The sequence below is a fragment of the Gorilla gorilla genome, chromosome 17, assembly GCF_029281585.2.
Source record: "Gorilla gorilla gorilla isolate KB3781 chromosome 17, NHGRI_mGorGor1-v2.1_pri, whole genome shotgun sequence".
NCBI classification, from domain to species: domain Eukaryota; kingdom Metazoa; phylum Chordata; class Mammalia; order Primates; family Hominidae; genus Gorilla; species Gorilla gorilla.
Genome location: NC_073241.2, coordinates 40,690,123 through 40,709,750, shown reverse-complemented (window position 1 = coordinate 40,709,750; position 19,628 = coordinate 40,690,123). Strand labels below are relative to the sequence as shown.

At 43.1% G+C, this 19,628-nt stretch overlaps 1 protein-coding gene across 10 annotated transcripts in view; it reads right to left on the bottom strand.

Annotated features, from left to right (window-relative positions):
* Window positions 1-4,493: 4,493 nt before the first annotated feature.
* The window catches only part of PPP4R1 (protein phosphatase 4 regulatory subunit 1), a 69,879-nt gene continuing 54,744 nt past the window's right edge, over window positions 4,494-19,628 (bottom strand). For 8 of the 10 annotated variants that reach the window (XM_055368630.2, XM_055368632.2, XM_055368631.2 and 5 more), the window contains 9 exons: window positions 19,409-19,581; window positions 18,008-18,103; window positions 15,466-15,651; window positions 14,850-15,011; window positions 10,962-11,062; window positions 7,918-8,038; window positions 7,692-7,826; window positions 6,839-6,980; window positions 4,494-5,603 (listed from right to left, as the gene is read on the bottom strand). In XM_055368630.2, the coding sequence (XP_055224605.1) occupies window positions 5,440-5,603; window positions 6,839-6,980; window positions 7,692-7,826; window positions 7,918-8,038; window positions 10,962-11,062; window positions 14,850-15,011; window positions 15,466-15,651; window positions 18,008-18,103; window positions 19,409-19,581 (1,280 nt within the window). In that variant the 3' untranslated portion in view covers window positions 4,494-5,439. Of the gene's footprint in view, window positions 5,699-6,838; window positions 6,981-7,691; window positions 7,827-7,917; window positions 8,039-10,961; window positions 11,063-14,849; window positions 15,012-15,465; window positions 15,652-18,007; window positions 18,104-19,408; window positions 19,582-19,628 lie in introns of all 10 variants that reach the window. The other 2 variants (XM_055368633.2, XM_055368634.2) reach the window with 1 other exon arrangement.

The window sequence follows — 19,628 nt, the reverse complement described above, 5'->3', positions numbered from 1 at the left end:
AACTGTTGGCCGGCTGTGGTGTCTCACCCCTGTAATCCCAGCACTTTGGGACACCAAGGCAGGCGGATCACCTAAGGTCAGAAACCCTGTCTCTACTAAAAAAAAAAAAAAAAAATTATATATATATATATATATATATATATATATATATATATATATATATATACATACACACACACACACACACACACACACACAAATTAGCCAGGCGTAGTGGCAGGCACCTGTAATCCCAGCTACTCAGGAGGCTGAGGCAGGAGTCGCATGAACCCAGGCGGCAGAGGTCGCAATGAGCCGAGATCGCACTACTGCACTCCAGCCTGGGCAACAGAGTGAGACTATATGTCTCAAAACGCACACACACACAGAGTTAGTTATTAAATCCCTATAGAAAATGGATAAAGAATTAAACTGGCTTAGTGGAGCTCACTGCACAAAATACCTTTCATAAAAATTTATGGTTGGAATTTTTGTTTAGTCAAAATATTCTCAAGGTCAAAACTGCCATATTCAGATCACAAAATTACCTCCATTTTGGAATTTCTGGTAGAGGAAAGTGAGAGCTGGGCTTCCCTCCCACCCTCACCTACACCAGGAACTGGTTTTCTAGTGAGAAAAAGACACATTCACTCCCTAGGCCCTGAGCCCTCCAGGTCACTTAAAAACCACCCCCAAACACACACCACACACTCTACACACAGGCACTCCACACATAACACACCACCCCCCCCACACTGCACACGAACACACTCCACACACATACACTCCACACCACGCCCACCATACATGAACACGTGTGCACACTACACACATGCACCCCACATGCACACACGTGCAAAGGCCTGCACCCTCCCTGGACCCTGCCATCCTCCCCTGGGGCCCTGTTTTTGCAGGTCCACATCCAGCTTGGAAAGGCTCGAGGCAGGAATCAGAAAACACAGCAACATACACCACATTGTGCTTTTACACATTTATTTCCAGACTCAGTTTCTTCTATCGTTTGAGTCAGAGGATTAAAGATGCCATTTGCGGCCGGGCACGGTGGCTCACGCCTGTAATCCCAGCACTTTGGGAGGCCGAGGTGGGCGGATCACAAAGTCAGGAGATCGAGACCATCCTGGCTAACACGGTGAAACCCTGTCTCTACTAAAAAAAAATACAGAAAATTAGCCTGGCGTGGTGGCGGGTGCCTGTAGTCCCAGCTACTCGGGAGGCTGAGGCAGGAGAATGGCGTGAACCCGGGACGCGGAGCTTGCAGTGAGCCGAGATCTCGCCACTGCACTCTAGCCTGGGCGACAGAGCGAGACTGTCTCAGAAAAAAAAAAAAAAAAAAAAAAAAAAAGCCATTTGCTTGGCTTTGAGTTGCTGGGACTTTCCCTCTTGCTGGCTCATTGCTTTTCATCTCCTTCTGGAACCCTCCACAGAAACATGTCCCAGTTCCTGAAGGCAGTTTACAGCCTTGCTGCCCTCCCCGAAGCCCCTGCCTGCCCTGTGCTGCCCACCGAGCACCTGCCTGGCCCTTCCTCCCCACACTAAGCACAGCTGGTGTTTTGGCACCAGCTCCCCCAGAAATAAGTCACTCCTATAATAACAAACATGGGACCTGAACAAACCAGGTATGACAGCGAAGGAGTTCAGGAAATGCCACCTCAATCTATGCTGCACTGAACTGAACTGAACTGAGGGGAGTTGTGGAACAGCAAATGCTGGGAGGGGCTTTCTCTGGACATCTTCATATGCCCAAAGACAGATCCTCCAGAAGGACCTCAACTGCCATGAACCCCTCCCCAGGGAACCTCATCCACCAGGGAACCGAAGGCTCACACGTCACACCTGGATACTCTGTTGCAGTGTCACCTGTTCTTCCGAGGGCTAAGTTCATTCACCCTCCCCTAAGTTGCCCCCATCCCCTTCCCTGTCCCCTGTGAGGGAGTACAGAAGCTTCTCCATCTCACTGGGTTTGGAGGTATCGGCTCTTCAGTGTGATGCTCCCATGCACGTGAAAAATTCATGTAAGCTCTTCTGTTAACCTGCCTACTGTCAGTTTATTTCAGACTCAATTACTGAACCCCAGGGGGTGGAGAGAACACCTTCCTTCCCCTCTGAGAAGAACCGATGCCACGCCCACCCCGAGGCTGAAGAATCACCCAGGCAGCTGTATCACAAGAGGGTCTCAGGACGCTGGCATGGCAGCTTTCTCAGTGACTCAACACTTGCCAACTTGGAGTTAAGAGAGTTCTAGAAAGCATCACAGAACTATCTCCAAGACCAAAAATGTAGCTACTCCTCGAGCCAGCCCTCCAACAGCCCAGCAGCAAGTCTGTTCCCTGGAGATTGGGAGAAATCAGGGAAGGATGGAGGAACTCACTACTGAGCTTCCATCTGTCACAAGCTCACAAGCACACTTCTCCCAAGAGGAGAGGGACAGCAGAGCTCATGAGTGCTGTGACCCCAGATCAAGCCAGGCCGGGCAGAAAGTGGGGCCCCATGTCAACTACACCCCCATGTGGAAGGGCCTGCTGGGGAGATTGGGGGCGAGCAGAGAATGAACTTTAGGCAGTGACTAAGAAGCTATTCTACAAAGTAAGGCTTTCCTCTTCATCCTTCGTCACTCAGAAGTCCTATGACATCAAAGAATATCGTCTAAGATTAGCCACCCAATATTAAATACCCTCAAAGACAGCTTACCATCTTACTCATTTTTATATTATGAAAGGAGAAGTTGGGAACACTAGTTGGTTTGCTGTTTCCGCTTTCATCTCGTGGGGGACTGTCCACATGTGCTTGGCTTTATACTGCCTTTGGAATCCCAGCTTCCTCCCTTAGATCCTGTGTAAGTGGAGGCCACACGTGAGACAGGACCCAGGACACCTGTCGCATACAGGTTGGCTCCTGCTGCCAAGAACATGCCCACCTCACCTCGCCTTCTTCAGAGCCGCTACAGAAGGCATCATGGCAACTACTAAGAGTTGAAATGAAATGGGTAACACTCCAATCTTATTCTGAATTCCATTAGAAAGTCTTCACACTAGGAGTGCCTTGATGGTAGGATGTGAAAGCTGTCAATGCAGGTGTCTTTTGTATTCATTGCCATTGAGGTATTTTACAGTGCTGTGTAGTCTTGGTAGGACAGGCTGTGCGAAGGCTGGAGTGGCAATTGGCTTGCGCATTTTTAACTTTACAAGTGCTATAGCACAACTTAAATTCAAGTTCTTTTATTTATTTATTTATTTTTTGAGACGGACTCTCGCTCTGTCGCCCAGGCTGGAGTGCAGTGATGCCATCATCTCGGCTCACTGCAAGCTCCACCTCCCGGGTTCACACCATTCTCCTGCCTCAGCCTCCGAGTAGCTAGGACTACAGGTGCCCGCCACCACGCCTGGCTAATTTCTTTGTATTTTTTCAGTAGAGATGGGGTTTCACCGTGTTAGCCAGGATGGTCTCGATCTCCTGATCTCGTGATCCACCCGCCTCGGCCTCCCAAAGTGCTGGGATTACAGGCGTGAGCCACTGCGCCCAGCCAAATTCAAGTTCTTTACCCCCAAACATACCATGTTAGCATAGCCACTGCTTTAAAAAAATGCTACTAGTGTATGATTCTAATGCAATTTTCAGAACTGAAATACTGGGGGCCAAAAATATATGATAATAGCAGACAATCTGCAGCTCACACACGAGGCTAAATCAGCGGGCCAGGTCCTCCTCCGATCTCTGCTCTGATGCTGCTTTCAGAGGCCTTTGGAGACCACCCCACACCCTCCACGGCTACTCCCCAGCCCTACTCCCATTACCCACTTCACATATTACCTATGCATTTATCTATTCATTTGAACATCGTTCCCAGTGGAATCCGTTTACACTTATATTTGCAGTGTGTAAATATCTGGGTTATAATGTGAGAAGCAGCAGCCAAAGGCTTATTTCTAATAGTGTAGACAGGAAGCAGCCCACATATTCTCAAATCCCACACTGAAGTTCAAAGGAACTTATTTTGACTTACTGAGGAGTCCCTGCTGGCTAACTAAATAAAACCAAAACTCACAGAAGCACCAGGGGACTCAGATAGGCCAAGGTTTTCAAACCAGGCTTACAGGAACATCGAACATTTATACACACAGCACTTTACAAAAGCACCTTCACACAGGAACTCATTTGCCTGCAAAACAACCCTGTGAGAAACAGGGCAGGTTTTACTAATTCCCATTTTACTGACAAAGAAATCGAGGCTCAGAGATGCTTGACTGTGTCTCAGGAGCTTCAAGACAATCCCCCTCTGCTGTCTTCAGTGGGGGGCATCCAAGCTGTGCCAGACACTCGGCACCCACCTGCTCTTAGGGCTGCAGGCAGGAGCACGAGGAGCACCCAAGAGGCACCTGCTGCTGCCAAGAGCAAAACCCAAACCCGCGGACACAGGCAGATTCCAGAGAAACTAATAAACTAGTTAAAAGACAAATATTTTAATCTAGTTTCCCCACTTTAAACTAAATCATTAATACAGGTCACAAATTGCATTTATTGGTAGACATCTAGAAAACAATCAAAAGTGTATATATCTCTCTCTATAGATCTTATTAATAAATTTTATTTGGACAAGAGAACTTGTGCCACAACAGTTTAAACAGCATGATTAAAGACTGCAGCACTCCCAAGAGTGGTCACAGGTATGTACAGTATGTGAAGAAGTTGCACCTCAGAGCTGATCATGATCAAGTTAAAAACACCAGACATACATTATACGTCTAATAAATTTCCTTCAGGTCATGACCAGCATGAAAAAATCAGACACAGACACTCAGCAACCATTCTGTAAATGTGTACAGCAATATGCTGCGCTTAAGAGTTAAAGTCAATCCTACTTGTGTTAGCATCAGGCCCTTTAGGAGATGTAAAAAACCCCTCCTTTCCCATTTGCACACGTCAGAAACGATTCACACACAGGGCTCGGCTGGACAGCTGGCCACAGAGCCCAGCAAGTCCTTCCTGGGAGAGAAGAGTTAGGGCTGATACTGAAGGTCTCTTTCACATCTGGGCACACGTCTGCCTTCAGGCTGTAAGAATTTCATTTGTCGATTGTTAAATAAAACCAGGAGAAAGCAATGCAGGTCTCTGGGAATCTCATCCCTTCCATAAGGAAAATGCTCTGCCAATTCAAGTTTCATTCAGTCAGGAAGACAGAAGGATTTAAGGCTTCGGTGACAATTATAATCCTCTGAGAAATTATTTCCCCTTAAAGTCAAGATAAGATAATAGTGTTTACTGTACTTTCTCTTGACTCTTAAAATCCCTGGTATTGGGTGTAGGCAACTTGCACCTGCAATGAAGTCCGCAGGAGAGGAAGGTCTCTCCCCCCCTGAAAGCTATCCCAGGTCACATGCGTGGGGAATGCCCACTGAACCTCGGCTCTCATGGAAGCAGGAAAGACACCGAGATTCAAGCCTTCTAGTAGGTTGAGGACGCTGTGCTCATGGCATCTTCGGAGATTTTGGTACTAGCAGGGTGGATGCTTGCAAAATACTTGACATCGCTGTCACGGTCCATCTGAAGAGCCATGATGGTCTGCTCCACAGCCTCCTGGTGGCAGCTGGCAGAGGCCAAGAAATAGTCTGGAAATGACACGTGCATAGGACAGATGAAACCAGTCCAACGGAACATTTCAGAGTCCGTCAAGTACGAGTGTAACCAGTTAAACTGGGTATTTCTACAAGTACAAACAAGCCACACTGAAACATAAACAGTAATCCAAACTGATTTGTTATAGGAAGAAAAAGTGCCAGAATAAAAAGAGTTATGAGATTTATCTTGTTTTTATAAGAGTAAATCTCATAATGTTCAATGACAGCTAAGGAATATTAAATTAATAAATAGATGAAAACATCACACTTCTTAGCTATTAAGTAGCAGTGAAAGAAAAACGCTTCCAAACACCAACTACAAAAAAAAAAAAAGGAGAAAAAAAAATTCATTTATCCTTATTCTTTGACATCTACTACAAACTTCTTTCTGTGCTTCATTCATCCGTGCAACTATATTTATGAGGTGTTTTGGGCGGCAGGCGGCGGGGGGTCGATTAAAATAAATAAACCACCTTTAATCTTGAAGAGATTATAATTTCCAACAAAACAAATACTATGGGGCATCTGTCTCTTGCCTAATGAAGAGAAAGCAGGAGGGAGAGCAAACATAGGTACCAGCCCCCATACTGCAGATTGCAAGTGGCACGCTGCCAGGCAATGGTTTGCACATAAAAACAACACCCAAGTTTAAAAACCATGTTTTAGGTCAGGGACGGTGGGTCATGCCTGTAATCCCAGCACTTTGGGAGGCTGAGGCAGGCAGATCACATGAGGTCAGGAGTTCGAGACCGGCCTGGCCAACATGGTGAAACCCCGTCTCTACTAAAAATACAAAAAATTAGCTGGGCGTGGTGGCGGGCACCTGTAATCCCAGCTACTGGGGAGGGTGAGGCAGAAGAATTGCTTGAACCCGGGAGGCAGAGGTTACAGTGAGCTGAGATCGCACCATTGCACTCCAGCCTGGGTGACAGGGCGAGACTCTGTCTCAAAATATCAAGCAAACAAAAAACCTAAGTTTTAAATGATAAAAATGATACATGCTTACGATAAATAAACTCCAACTAGAATAGTAGAGGGCTAATTAAAAAATCCCTTTCATCTTCCATGTCTTCTTGGGAGAATCACCGGAACAACTAAAGTATTTCCTTCCACCAGATTATTTTCTCTGAGCAGACAATACTTCTGCTTTGGTATCTGTTGATCCAGCACAGTCCACAGACCTCCTTCTCTACTCACACGCTTCTTCTAGTAGAGTCACTACCTACCTTTTTCTAGTAGAGTCTGTCTTAATGTCTTTGCAAGCAGCACTCGCACATTAGGAACCCTGTCGTTTGCTAAGGTTAGCAGATGCGGCATCAGATGCACAGCAAACTGGTCCATGGGAAGGCAGTCATCCTCGATGACAGTCTGGGGAAAACAAACAGCTGCTCTAGGCTTCTCTGTCAACAGAGCCAAAAACTCGACTACTGGCTAACAAAATCTCTGAGTGACCACAGGTACAAATTTTAGTTATTGCTTTTTAACCAAAATTCCACGTACTTGGGAATTCAAATCAAAAATTACATAACTAACTGCCCACATGGACAGACACAGTTTTTAAACTGCTCTACGGAGACCTAGAGTGTTCATTCACAGGTGTTTCATTTTCACACCTGCGCTCTGGGTCCCAGACATGAGCACCCTCTAGTGGGAACCGTGGTATGGTATATGTGTGCACAGTATGTGTGTGGTGTGGTACATGTATGTATGCCTGTATAATACGCAGTGAGGAACATGCACAGTGTGCATGTATGTGCACAGTGAAATGTACATATACACACGTCTGAATGTGTGCAGAGCAGAACACGCACATACCAGGCACGTGGTGTGGAACAAGCACATACAGCAGGCACGTGGGGTGTGTGTGGTGCATGCCAGTAGAGGAGGGGCTTGGCTAGCTGGGAGAGAAGGGCCACCAGATGCCCAACAATGGGGGCAGATGATCCTATAAACAGCCAGGCTACTATAAGGTTCTGTTCCTTAAGAATAAGGAAGAGGGTGAGAGAGAGGTAGCAAGTTAAAGAAGACATTCTTCTAGGAGAAAAACTCACAAACAGGTAAGCCCAGGGCCTCGCTTACCTGGCAGACAAAGACAAAGGCTTGCCGACCAGACCACTTGGGACATCTGCCAAAGTTCTCCACAAGCTCATTGATGAGGTCCACTCCGAACGTTGGTGGTGTTGCCGCGTGCAGCTTCTTCACCATCTCGCTGACCTGGGAGGGTGAGCATGGAGAAGTGAGGAACAGCTTCCATTCTAGGATCTTAGAGTTTGCTGATATAAAATTTTAAAAGTTCAATACATACCAACTTGTAGGAAATCCAACGAACAGAAGAAACTTTGTCTGCACACAGATTCAGAGCAATGGGACGTAAATAGTCATAAACATCTCTGGGACTATATAACTCTAGAAGTAAAATCAGCTGTCTACAAAAAGGAATTACAAAAAGACAATGTTTAAAAATCAGCGAGACAAATGAAAATAGGTTACCCATTTAAATCATCTGTAATACTGGATTACTGAGCACCTGTCTCAAACATATGCAAAGAGGAGCGACTAAGCAGACCTCTCCTGTACAGTTACCTCCGGTCTCTGCGTATTTGGAAATGCACTTACATGCTATTCAAGTTCCTTAGAGTGTAAGGAAAACAAAAGCTGTAGAGTTCTGCATCCATGGGGACTGAGACAGAGCAAAGCACTTCCTAGTATGTTCAACTGGAACATGGCCCACACTGATCCATGGTCGTAGTTTGGAATGTGCTGAGAAGCTTCCATCTACAATCAGGTTTCTCAGTAAGAAGTCCTCGCAGAGGGAGGGAGTCCACTGTGTACCTGTCGAGGCTCTGAGGAGCCTTCCTGGAAAGGATTTGCTAGGGATAATGGAGGGTGTCCTCCAGCAACCTTCCCATCACACCTGAGGGGCCCTGAGACTTTCATGACATCTACCAAGCTAACCTGAAAGCTTCAATGATGGCCTTGAAGAAATACCTTGGATGTGAGACTTTTGCCTTTCAGATTTTATGTTCAAGAGGATTTACATTTCTAATAAGCAGGAAGTCAACTGTAACATGAATATAGATTATGCAGCAATGATAAATGCACCTGTGTATACAAATATGCATCCTCAAAGAGACACACTTATTTTCTGACAAAATTCAAAATAAAAATTCCAAATAGGACCAGTTTCTGCTTAGAATACAGAAAACTGCAAAGAACGTCACTGACCCTACAGTAGAAAAAGCTACATAAACTTCAAGATCTTTTCTTGAGCCCATCAGAGAGCTGGGGTTGCAAAGCACACAAATAACTTAACTTCCCAAGATGGGAAAGAGAACTGCCCCTCAGCAGAGCCCGGATGGACAGGACACCTGCTAGCACATAACACGGCAGGGAGAAATCAGCTCGAATTGCAGTCAGCTGCCCAGGGCCAGATGGTGGCTGGCACGAGCATGGGGTGGCTCAAACAAAGCCAGATGTGCCTGACACAGGGAGCTCACATTCCCAGACAACCTTCTGACTTCCACAGGGTACCTGCCTCCCATGGGTGCTTCAAGAAAGATGGTCAGGAAAAACAGGAGAGTCTCCTGTTTCATAGCAGGCAGAAGCAACTGACGGACAGCCATGAATCATCAAGCACTCTGCTGGGCCCTTTTCTGGTGCAAAGCAAAAGGCTTAACCTGCTGGTGGAGGGGCCCCAAAGCCTGTCCACCCTGTGGGCCCAGCAAAAATACTGCAACTGTGGGAGAGGAGAACTAATGCTCCTTATTCCAGGAGGAGCTGTAGGAAGTCCTGCCCGAGACCAAGCACAGATAGGAGGTCCCACCCATTACACAGGGGTGCAGGTACCGCTAAACGCCGGGTGGAATACTCACACTAGAAGACCACTGGTACCCCAGCTCCCACCCTCAGCAAACGGCAATGGTAGTGGCAGCCCACAGAGAGAAAAACTGAAGCCCCAAGTACACTGAAGGTAACCACAGCAATGACAAAACGCAAACCCAGCTTGACCCTGACTAGATGGACTCACACCCCGGCACTACATGGCAGAAGAGGAGGCGTGTATTTTGAGTCAGAAGTGGGCAAGCCAGAACTCAATGGAGTGGCATCTTTAATATACTGAAAGACAAACTGTCAGCCCCGTATTCCATACTCAGCAAAGACATCATTTGAAAATGCAGGTGAGGTCTATAATCCAGAATATATAAAGAACTCTTATAACTCAACAACACAACTTAAGATAAACAACCCAATTTAAAAATGTGCAACAGACTTGGATAGACATTTCTCCACAAAATATATACAAATGGTTGACAGGCTTATGCAAAAGTGTTCAACATCATTAGTCATTAGGGAAATGCAAATCATACCACAATGAAGTGCTGTTCCAAGCCCATCAGAACAGCTGTAAATGATAAGCGAGTGATGGATATGCTAACTGCCCTTATCTGACCACTATCCGATATGTATTGCAACATCATTACATACCTCGTAAATATGCACAATTATTATTTGGCCAATTTAGAAATATTTTTAAAATTTAGTAGAAAAATAGGTGTTAGTGAGGACACAGAGAAACTGGAACTCCCATACATTGCTGATGGGAATGTAAAATGGTATAGCTGTTGTGGAAAAGTTTTGGCAGTTCCTCAAGAAATTAAACACAGAATTACCATATGGCCTTGCAAATTCACCTCAAAAGAACTGAAAACAGATTTCAAATATTAAATCTTGTACATAAACGTTCCTAGCAGCACTATTCACAAAAGACCACACACCCAACCCAAATGTTCCTCAACAGATGAACGCACTAAACGAATGTGGTATATCCATACAATGGAATATAACTCAACCACAAAAAGGCAGGTTCAACTAGAGGATACAATATGGAGGACAACTGAAAACATTGTTAAATGAAGAAACCAAACACAAAAGGCCATGTGTTATATGACTCCACTTGCATGAAATGTCCACAACAGGCAAATCCATAGATAGTAGATGCTTATTGGGCATGGGTTTTTCTTTTCGGGAGGTTAACATTTTAGAACTAGATAGAGGGAATGGTTCCACAACACTGTGAATGTACTAAATGTCATCAACAGCAAATTTGGCTATGTGTATTTCACCATGATAAAAATAATACAAAGATGAACTAAAGACATTTTCAAGAAAAAATAAAAAAGCTGAGGAAATTCACTGACAGTAAGACACGTATTACAGGAAGCGTTAAAGGGCTAGAATACCACATAGAAACTTGGATCTACACAAAGTAATGAAGAAACTGAGAAAATGTAAAAATGAAGTAAATATATACCCCTCCAAAACATAATCTAATAAACTGTTAGAACTTACTCAGCCAGTTCAGCTCGAAACCGCCAATTTCTACTATTATCTGTCACCAAAAACTCCTGAAGTTGATAAAGATATTCTCTTCTTTTGTCAATATGAAGAAGCTAAAGTAACAAAATAAAAATATTTACCAGGACAAGGTACAGACATTATTTCTTTTACTAGAGTGCTTAAAAACAGACTGTAAGCAATATGGTTAATTCTTCTGAAGAGGAAATGTAGTAGCTGTATTTAAGTGTTTTAAAATTTGGTATTAAGTTTATTTTTCCCTGAATAATTCCATTTGCCTTCAGGAATCACCATCTTGTCTGGAAATCTTTGTTCCTTGTGCCTATCAATGAGCCACACTAAACCCCACAGTACCCCGGGCACAGCCTGATTACAGGGCCTGCCCCCTTTATTCATATGACATCCTTGTTGCCACGGCCCCACTTAAGGCAGTAATTATGCTCTTAACCACGTGTGTAAGCCCTGCATGTGGTGCTGTGACAGCACAGAGTAGGCATTCAGTATTTGTTGAGAGAAAAAAAATAAATGTATCCCAATAGCTGCTCTATAAATATTTAAAGGTAAGTTTACAAACGGAAGCAAACCAACCTAACTGTGCATCAGATGGAAAACAATCACACAGGGAAAAAAGCCAAAGTGTGAACTGACTACTTTGACCATACATCTTCAAGGGACGTTCTAAGGACAGAATGTGCTAGGAAGTCCTGAATATTATGTAGTTGATCTGATGTGGGAATTATTATTGGTGGAGTAATTCTGAAACTATTTCATTTATGTTGTGGAACTCAGCATACAACTATTTTTTTTTTTTTTTTTTTTTGAGACAGTGTCTCACTCTGTGGTCCAGGCTGGGGTGCAGTGGCGGGATCTCGGCTCACTGCAACCTCCGCCTCCCAGGTTCAAGCGATTCTCCTGCCTCAGCCTCCCGAGTAGCTAGGACTACAGGCGCATGCCACCACGCCCGCCCATTTTTTTGTATCTTTAGTAGAGACAGGGGTTCACCGTGTTAGCCAGGATGGTCTCGATCTCCTGACCTCAAGTGATCCGCTCGCCTTGGCCTCCCAAAGTGCTGGGATTACACGTGTGAGCCACCGTGCCCAGCCGCAACTAAATATTATACATTAATGTTACTAAGAACAGACTTTTTACCAGGAGTAAAAAGAAAAAAATATATAAAGAGAGAAAACGGTATTGAATTGGAAGTAGTTCATAACAATATGAAGTTAGTAATTTAATTAAAAAAAAAAAGCAACACACCTCCTAGCTACTATCTACACCTCCTAGCTACTATCTCCTGAAAAGACCTAAAAGAAATGACAGGCCAGGAGCAATGAGCACTTCCAGTGCCTGGATCTCAGTTTCTAAGGACCATTCTCCACTAAAAAGGACCACAGTTCCTTGGAGAAATAGCTGACTCCAGGCTGGGACAGGGAAAGGGAAAGTTGAAACTGAAAGTATTGATGCACTTAAAAATCAAAGGACACAAGAGGCAGCTTTAAGGGGTCTCCACTAGTCAAATTTGATGCTCAAAACAAATGACAGAAATGGATTCCATTATGTTGAATTTTTAAAATCCTAGAGTCCACACTAATACTAAAATAACTTTCGAAACTGGGGAAGGAGAGAAGGCACAGGTTATTTTTATATGGGAATGTTACTTAATAAAAACAGAAGGAATGGCCGAGCGTAGTGGCTCCCATCTGTAATCCCAGAACTTTGGGAGGCTAAGGCGGGGCAGATCACTTGAGCCCAGGAGTTCAAGACCACCGTGGGCAACACAGTGAAACCCTATCCCTACAAAAAATACAAAACTCAGTTGGGCGTGGTGGTGCGCCTGTGGCCCCAGCTACTCAGGAGGCAGAGGTGGGAGGATCATCTGAGCTGGGAGAGGTGGAGGCTGCAGTGAGCCATGATTGCATCATTACACTCCAGCCTGGGCAACAGAGTGAGACCCTGTCTCAAAATAAGTAAGTTAATTAATTAAAAAAAAACAGAAAGAATTATGAAAATAGAAAATCACTCTTTCACAACCAACACAGTTAACTGATTCAGGTAAGAACCATGTATAGATGCCTGGATATGAGAGCACTGGTGAAGGACTCTAGAGAAAAAGATATTCAGAGTTCTAAAGTATCACCTCACCAATTCTCTATTAACCACAAAAGGTAAACGGTCATTTTACAATGGAGTTGTCAGCCTTCTCGTCACCAATGATGGGAAGAGCCAACACCACATTAGCCCTGATGTGGCACATTCAGCAAAATACATGACAACCTACACAGGTTAACATGTCTGCAAAAAAACCCCGCTTACCCAGAATCAAATTGTGTAAATTCAAATTGAGGGTAATTCTGTATAACAACTGGTTTAGACTCCTCAAAAATGCCAGTGACACCTAGATTTAAGAGGACTAAAGAAAGATAACATTTAAATTTAATATGCACTTTAAGGGATTCAAAATTGAGCGGAGAAAAACTATAAAGGACAATACTGGGACAATCAGAAAAATTTTAGGCCAGGCATGGTGGCTCACGCCTGTAATCCCAGCACTTTGGGAGGCCAAGGTGGGCGGATCACAAGATCAGGAGATCAAGACCATCCTGGCTAACACGGTGAAACCCCATCTCTACTAAAACAAACAAACAAAAAAACACAAAAAATCAGCCGGGCGTAGTGGCACGCACCTGTAGTCCCAGCTACTCAGGAGGCTGAGGCAGGAGAATTGCTTGAACCTGGGAGGCGGAGGTTGCAGTGAGCCAAGATCGTACCACTGCACTCCAGCCTTGTGACAGAGCGAGACTCCGAATATGATCTACATAAAATATAAAATGGTCTCAATGTTTTTGTTTTTTACTTTTTTGAGATGGAGTCTTGCTCTGTCCCCCAGGCTGGAGTGCAGTGGCATGATCTTGGCTCACTGCAAAGTCCACCTCCTGGGCTCAAGCGATTCTCCTGCCTCAGTCTCCTGAGTGGCTGAGACTACAGGTGCCTACCACCACGCCCAGCTAATTTTTTGTATTTTAGTAAAGACAAGGTTTCACCATGTTGGCCAGGCTGGTCTCGACCTCCTGACCTCAAGTGATCTGCCCGCCTCAGCCTCCCAAAGTGCTGGGATTACAGGCGTGAGCCACTGGGCCCAGCCTCAATGTTTTTTAAAAGGGAGGACTACAATTACTTCTATCACTCAAGCCTTAGAATTATCAGAGTCAATTTCAAGGCTAAAGTCTAAAAACAACAACAGTACTCCAGGAGTAAACAATTTGTAAAAAATCAGGGCTATTCACTTTGGAGACCACAGCTCCTATATCAAAGTAGTGAGGGCTAAACGTAAATTCTCAAGACACCTGAAATACCACACAAAGCCTCCAAACTTAATACACAGTTGACTTTCAACAACAGGGGTTTGAACTGCATGGGTCCACTTATACTTGAATTGTTTGTCCCAACCAAATGAGGATTGAAAATACAGTATTCCTGGATGTGAAACCGGAATACACGGAGGGCAGACTTTTCCTATATGTGAGTTCCACAGGACTGGAGTACTACATGGATTTGGGTGTGCATGGGGGACCTGGAACCAATCCTCCTGCATGTACTGAGGGATGACTGCAGCTAATGATTTTTTTTTAACATACATTTCATTCAATGATTTTGAAAAAGAAAAAGATACAAATGTCTGTAAACTATCATCTAATACTGTTTTAAAAGTGAGAGTATAATTATGGGACCATTTCTTTTTTAAGTCGCATCTTAACATCAACTTATGGCTGTGTTTTCTTACACAGAAACACAAAGAAACCTCTCTTGGTGATAGCAGAAGATAAAGATTTAGATTACAGCAGAATTTTGTTGTGTTTTTATGCAAAAGAATTTAAAAGTTACCTTCAGAAAATCATGCAAGTGTTTAAGGACACCTATCCTGACTTCATCGAGGTCTTTTAAAAATCCATTAAAAATTGGAACCAGATCTGCAGCTGTCAACTGATCTCCAAGAATAACTGCAAGCTCGTGGATGGAGAATGCTAGAGTTCGTCGAACTTTCCACTGCAGAAATGAAAACACATTAGTAAGCTAACCACAAAGTACGCAGTACTTTAACCATTAGGCAATATACAAAGGCTAATTTATATATGAATGTTACTAACCTCAAAAAATTAAATCAGAATAACAGATACTAACTTTAAATGCCTAAATTATGCATCGAAAAGTATAATAGAAAAATTTTAAATCCCTGCCTAGTACGTATTATCTTCCTTTCATTTACGAAGAAAAAATGCTTAGAAATCATTAAGTTTTTGTAGCTCTCTGAACATCGGACCCTGACTCTGACAGTGCAAAAAGAACATGCTCTGTTATTACTCTTAAGCTCTTCCATACATAATTTCCTATAACACTAAGAACATGCTAGAACATGAACAGAAATTCTTTAAGTTACAAAAAGCAAAGCACTGTGCCTTCCACATGCACATTCTGCTAATTCTTTAACTGCTTTACTCACCTGCATGTCTGAGGCCAGAGTCTCATACGTCTCTCTCAGGCAGTGCCAATTCTGTCTTCCGAGTGTCAAGGCCACACCAGGGAGGCTATATGCACAGTGCTTAGCAATTTCAGTGTCAACCGTCTGTGCACGAGAAGGGTCAGTCATAGATAAATACTGATCTAACAACGCCTGAGGTACAACATCCTAATGGAGAAAGAGAAACCACAGTGACTGAGCAGCTGAGATGCATTTTGAGCAGTTTAGACATAAATTGGGCAAAATTATTTTTAAATATATAGATTTTAACATAGCATTTCAAATAGTTGAGAAAAACCAATGTCAAATTTTCAGGTATCTAATAACTAAGAGATACGAAAAACATGCTAAGGGAAACATATATGAACAAATAAAAGCAACTCTAGGAGAACAATGAATAACATCTCAGCTCAAAGGAAAATTAGAATTAATTACTAAATTGAAAAGACATATTAAAATAACACCAGCACCTTTTAAATGTAGGCAGAGATGACAATGTTTGTTATAACCCAGCAAATGCAGAATAACAGGTGCTCTGCGTGATTTGCAACATGTTCATTAAAAAAACAAAAACCAGCCAGGCACAGTGGTTCACACCTGTAGTCCCAGCACTTTGAGAAGCCAAGGAGGACGGATCACTTGAGCCCAGCCTGGGCAACATGGTGAAACCCCGTCTCTACAAAAAATTAAAAAATCAGCCAGGTATGGTGGCTCACACCTGTAGTTCCAGATACTCGGGAGGCTGAGGTGGGATGATCACTTGAGCCCAGGGAGGTGGAAGCTGCAGTGAGCCGGGATAGCACCACTGTACTCCAGCCTGGGCGATAGAGTGAGACTCTGTCTCAAAACAAAAATAAAAACTTGTCTTCTTTAGATGAAAATTTAAGCAATTATTTATACAAAATTGAAGTGCACATGTCTAATTATTTGTATATATGTGAGGAAAAGAAGAACATATTTGCAATCTTGCTTAGGTGTGTATAATATAGCTGTGGAAGGATATAAAAGAAAGGTAAAACTGGTTGTATCTCAGGAAGCAAAATGGATGAGTGGAGAAGAAAAACTGACAAGGGAACGTCACTGAATGCCTTTTAAGTATCTTGAATTTTGAGCTACATAAACGAATTATCCATATACACAAAATGAAAATGGAAATAAACTCATTAAAATGAGATTTGAAATACTGAAAATGTCTGTAAGTGGGGAAAAGCATGTTTCAAAACACTATTGTTTTGAATACTGATTTCATTTTTAATAAATAAAATAAAAATTGGCTAGATGTGGCGGTGCGCATCTGTAGTCCCAGCTACTTGGGGGGCTGAGGCAGAAGGATCGATTGCTGGAGCCCAGGAGTTCGAGGCTGCAGTGAGCTGTGATCTCACCACTGCACTCCAGCCTGGGAGACAGAGCGGAGACCCCATCTCTAACAACAACAACAAAATAAATATACCATTTGATCTGGGAAATCTACTTCTAACAATAATAATACAGTCCTAAGGCTGGGCGCGGTGGCTCATGCCTGTAATCACAGCATTTTGGGAGGCCAAGGTGGGCGGATCACTTGAGGTCAGGAGTTCGTGACCAGCCTGGCCAACACGGCGAAACACTGTCTCTACTAAAAACACAAAAAATTAGCTGGGCATGGTGGCTTGCAACTGTAGTCCCAGCTACTTGGGAGGCTGAGGCAGGAGAACTGCTTGAACCCAGGAGGCAGAGGCTGCAGTAAGCTGAGATGGTGCCACTGCACTCTAGCCTGGGTGACAGAGTGAGACTCCATCTCTAATAATAATAATAATAATAATAATAAAGTCATAGAAGCAAACAACACGTACAGACAGTCATGGTGAATGTAGCACTGCTTACAGCATCAAAGTGAAACTACAACGAGTAGCATCTCCCACAGTGCCTTCTTACGATGGAGACCACGGGTGTGGCATGGACACTGTGCTGTGCTGCTGTGAAGGTGAAGGAGTCCTGATGTGCTCACAGGAGAGGTCACCAGGTCAGATTGTTAGAAGAGAAAACAAAAGAGCAAGGCAAGGCCCAGCTACCACATTTCAATGATTCCGTGAGCACAGTTTCCCTGCAGCTTGTTACTGACGGCACTTTAAAATTTTCGTATTTTTGCATATTTTCATCTCTGAAATTGAGCTGTATTTTATAATTATTGGCAATGTGAACAAGAGGAAATACATAGGTAGGATGGGATGACCACAGCTGTCTTCAATGATAAAAAGAGGCACATGTGTATGTTTATGTGCCCATGAAAATACATGAAGGAAGATAACAAGGTGTGTGATCGTGGTCACTCTGAATGAAGAATGGGATCACAGAGGTAGAAAAGGGAAGATTTGTGCTTCCATGTTCCTGTCTCTACTATTTCGATTTCCTTATGGAAAATATGACACACTAGTCATAATTTTTAGAACGCTCATCATAAAGAAGGGGCAAATTAGGTCAAAATGGGCTCTAAAAGAGGAATTAGGAACACACCCACAAAAGAACACATTTTTTGGTCACTTACTTGTACTTTAGTTCTCCTTTCCTCATCAGGGCTAAAACTGCTATTGTTGCTCAAGTCTGAATCGTTGTGAATATAGTGAAGAGTGGAGTCCATATTCTGTTAGGAAAAAATAACTACTTAAAGAGCTGTCCTGTCCGCACATCTTCATTTAAGCTATCTTACTAAGTTACTTACCTTTCAAGACTGCCAAAAGTAATAAACATATAAATTCCTCATGTTTTTAAAAGCTTATAAACATACCTAAGAACCTTCCCTACTTTAAATCTAACTTGCTGAATAGGTTGTCAAATGTACGAAAACCAATTCCAGAAAAATTAGAGTAATTAAAAACAATATTTGAAAGTAATTTTGAAATGGTCCAAACAGCTCAAATTAGCTTATTTATGAAATAGTACTGAGAGGATTCTTTTGGTCCATTGTTTTAGAGAACATGGAGTGTCATATGCAGTTTTTCTTCTATTTCTATTCTTGGCTGTTAATATCTAATTTCACAAATTATATATATGTTAACAGCCAAAAACAGTAACAACAACAACAACAACATAAACACCTTCTAAAATGCAGATATATTAATACTGTTCAAATCTCCAATAAATAGTCAGGGCTTCAATCCAAAGCAGTGGTATTATACAGATTTCTAACTATACCACATGCCATCTAACAGAAATCAAAACAGAAATGCACTGAAGCTCTAAGAACCCTCTTGCCATCCCCAGTGTGTGCAGGTACTCTTTCCTGAGCTTCTCATTCAAGCCACTATGATCTGTGACCATGCGATTCTGGCAATCGGTGGTGCATTCCTTCTCCCCATTTGTATAAACAATGGCTAAGCAGCACTGATACCAAATAATGCTGGCTTGATGGAGATGCAGCAGGAAATTAGGGAAGGATCATAGAGAACAGCTACAAGTACACAGTGAAGATGATGCTAGGATCAGTACCCACCCTCACACTCCAGAGTCCAGATAATGTCACTGGCCCTCCGCAACATGGCCTCAAGTCCCGATCTTCTGCTCAGAATACTGTGTTGCTTGCTGCAGTGAAATGGTCCGATCAGAAACAAAGCACCTCTCCAAAAAGAAAAGGGAAGAGTTAATTATTCTTGATAAAGGGCTTTGTTTCCAGTAAGACTATTTCACTGCAGTGAGCTACATTAACATTGAGTCTACTAAATGGTCATATAGACAGAAGTGGGATTTACTTTTCCAGGCATTTCATATGACACTAATGTCACGAGGACAGGATGTGATGAAAACAATTACTTTATGCAAAACGAAGAGCTAAAAAATCAGCAACAAACAGAACATACAAACTAAAAGTGATTAGCTACAACTATTCCCCAATGAAAGACTTCTGATTCAAACTACTCTCATTTGGTAAACACTTTACTGAGTTTGTTACCTCAACAGCATCGCTGATTAAAGGCACAGAATCTTCTTGATTTATTTTACAATTTGGTAGCTCATTTATATCCAGTTCATCTTGCAAATCACTTCTCTTTTCTATACTGATGGTCTCTTCATGCGCATCCAGGCTGGAAGCACGTAGTGCAGCGGACAGCACTTCCACTTGTGCTACAGGCAAAATAAGGAAATGGACAAAGTGAGAAACACAATTGCAA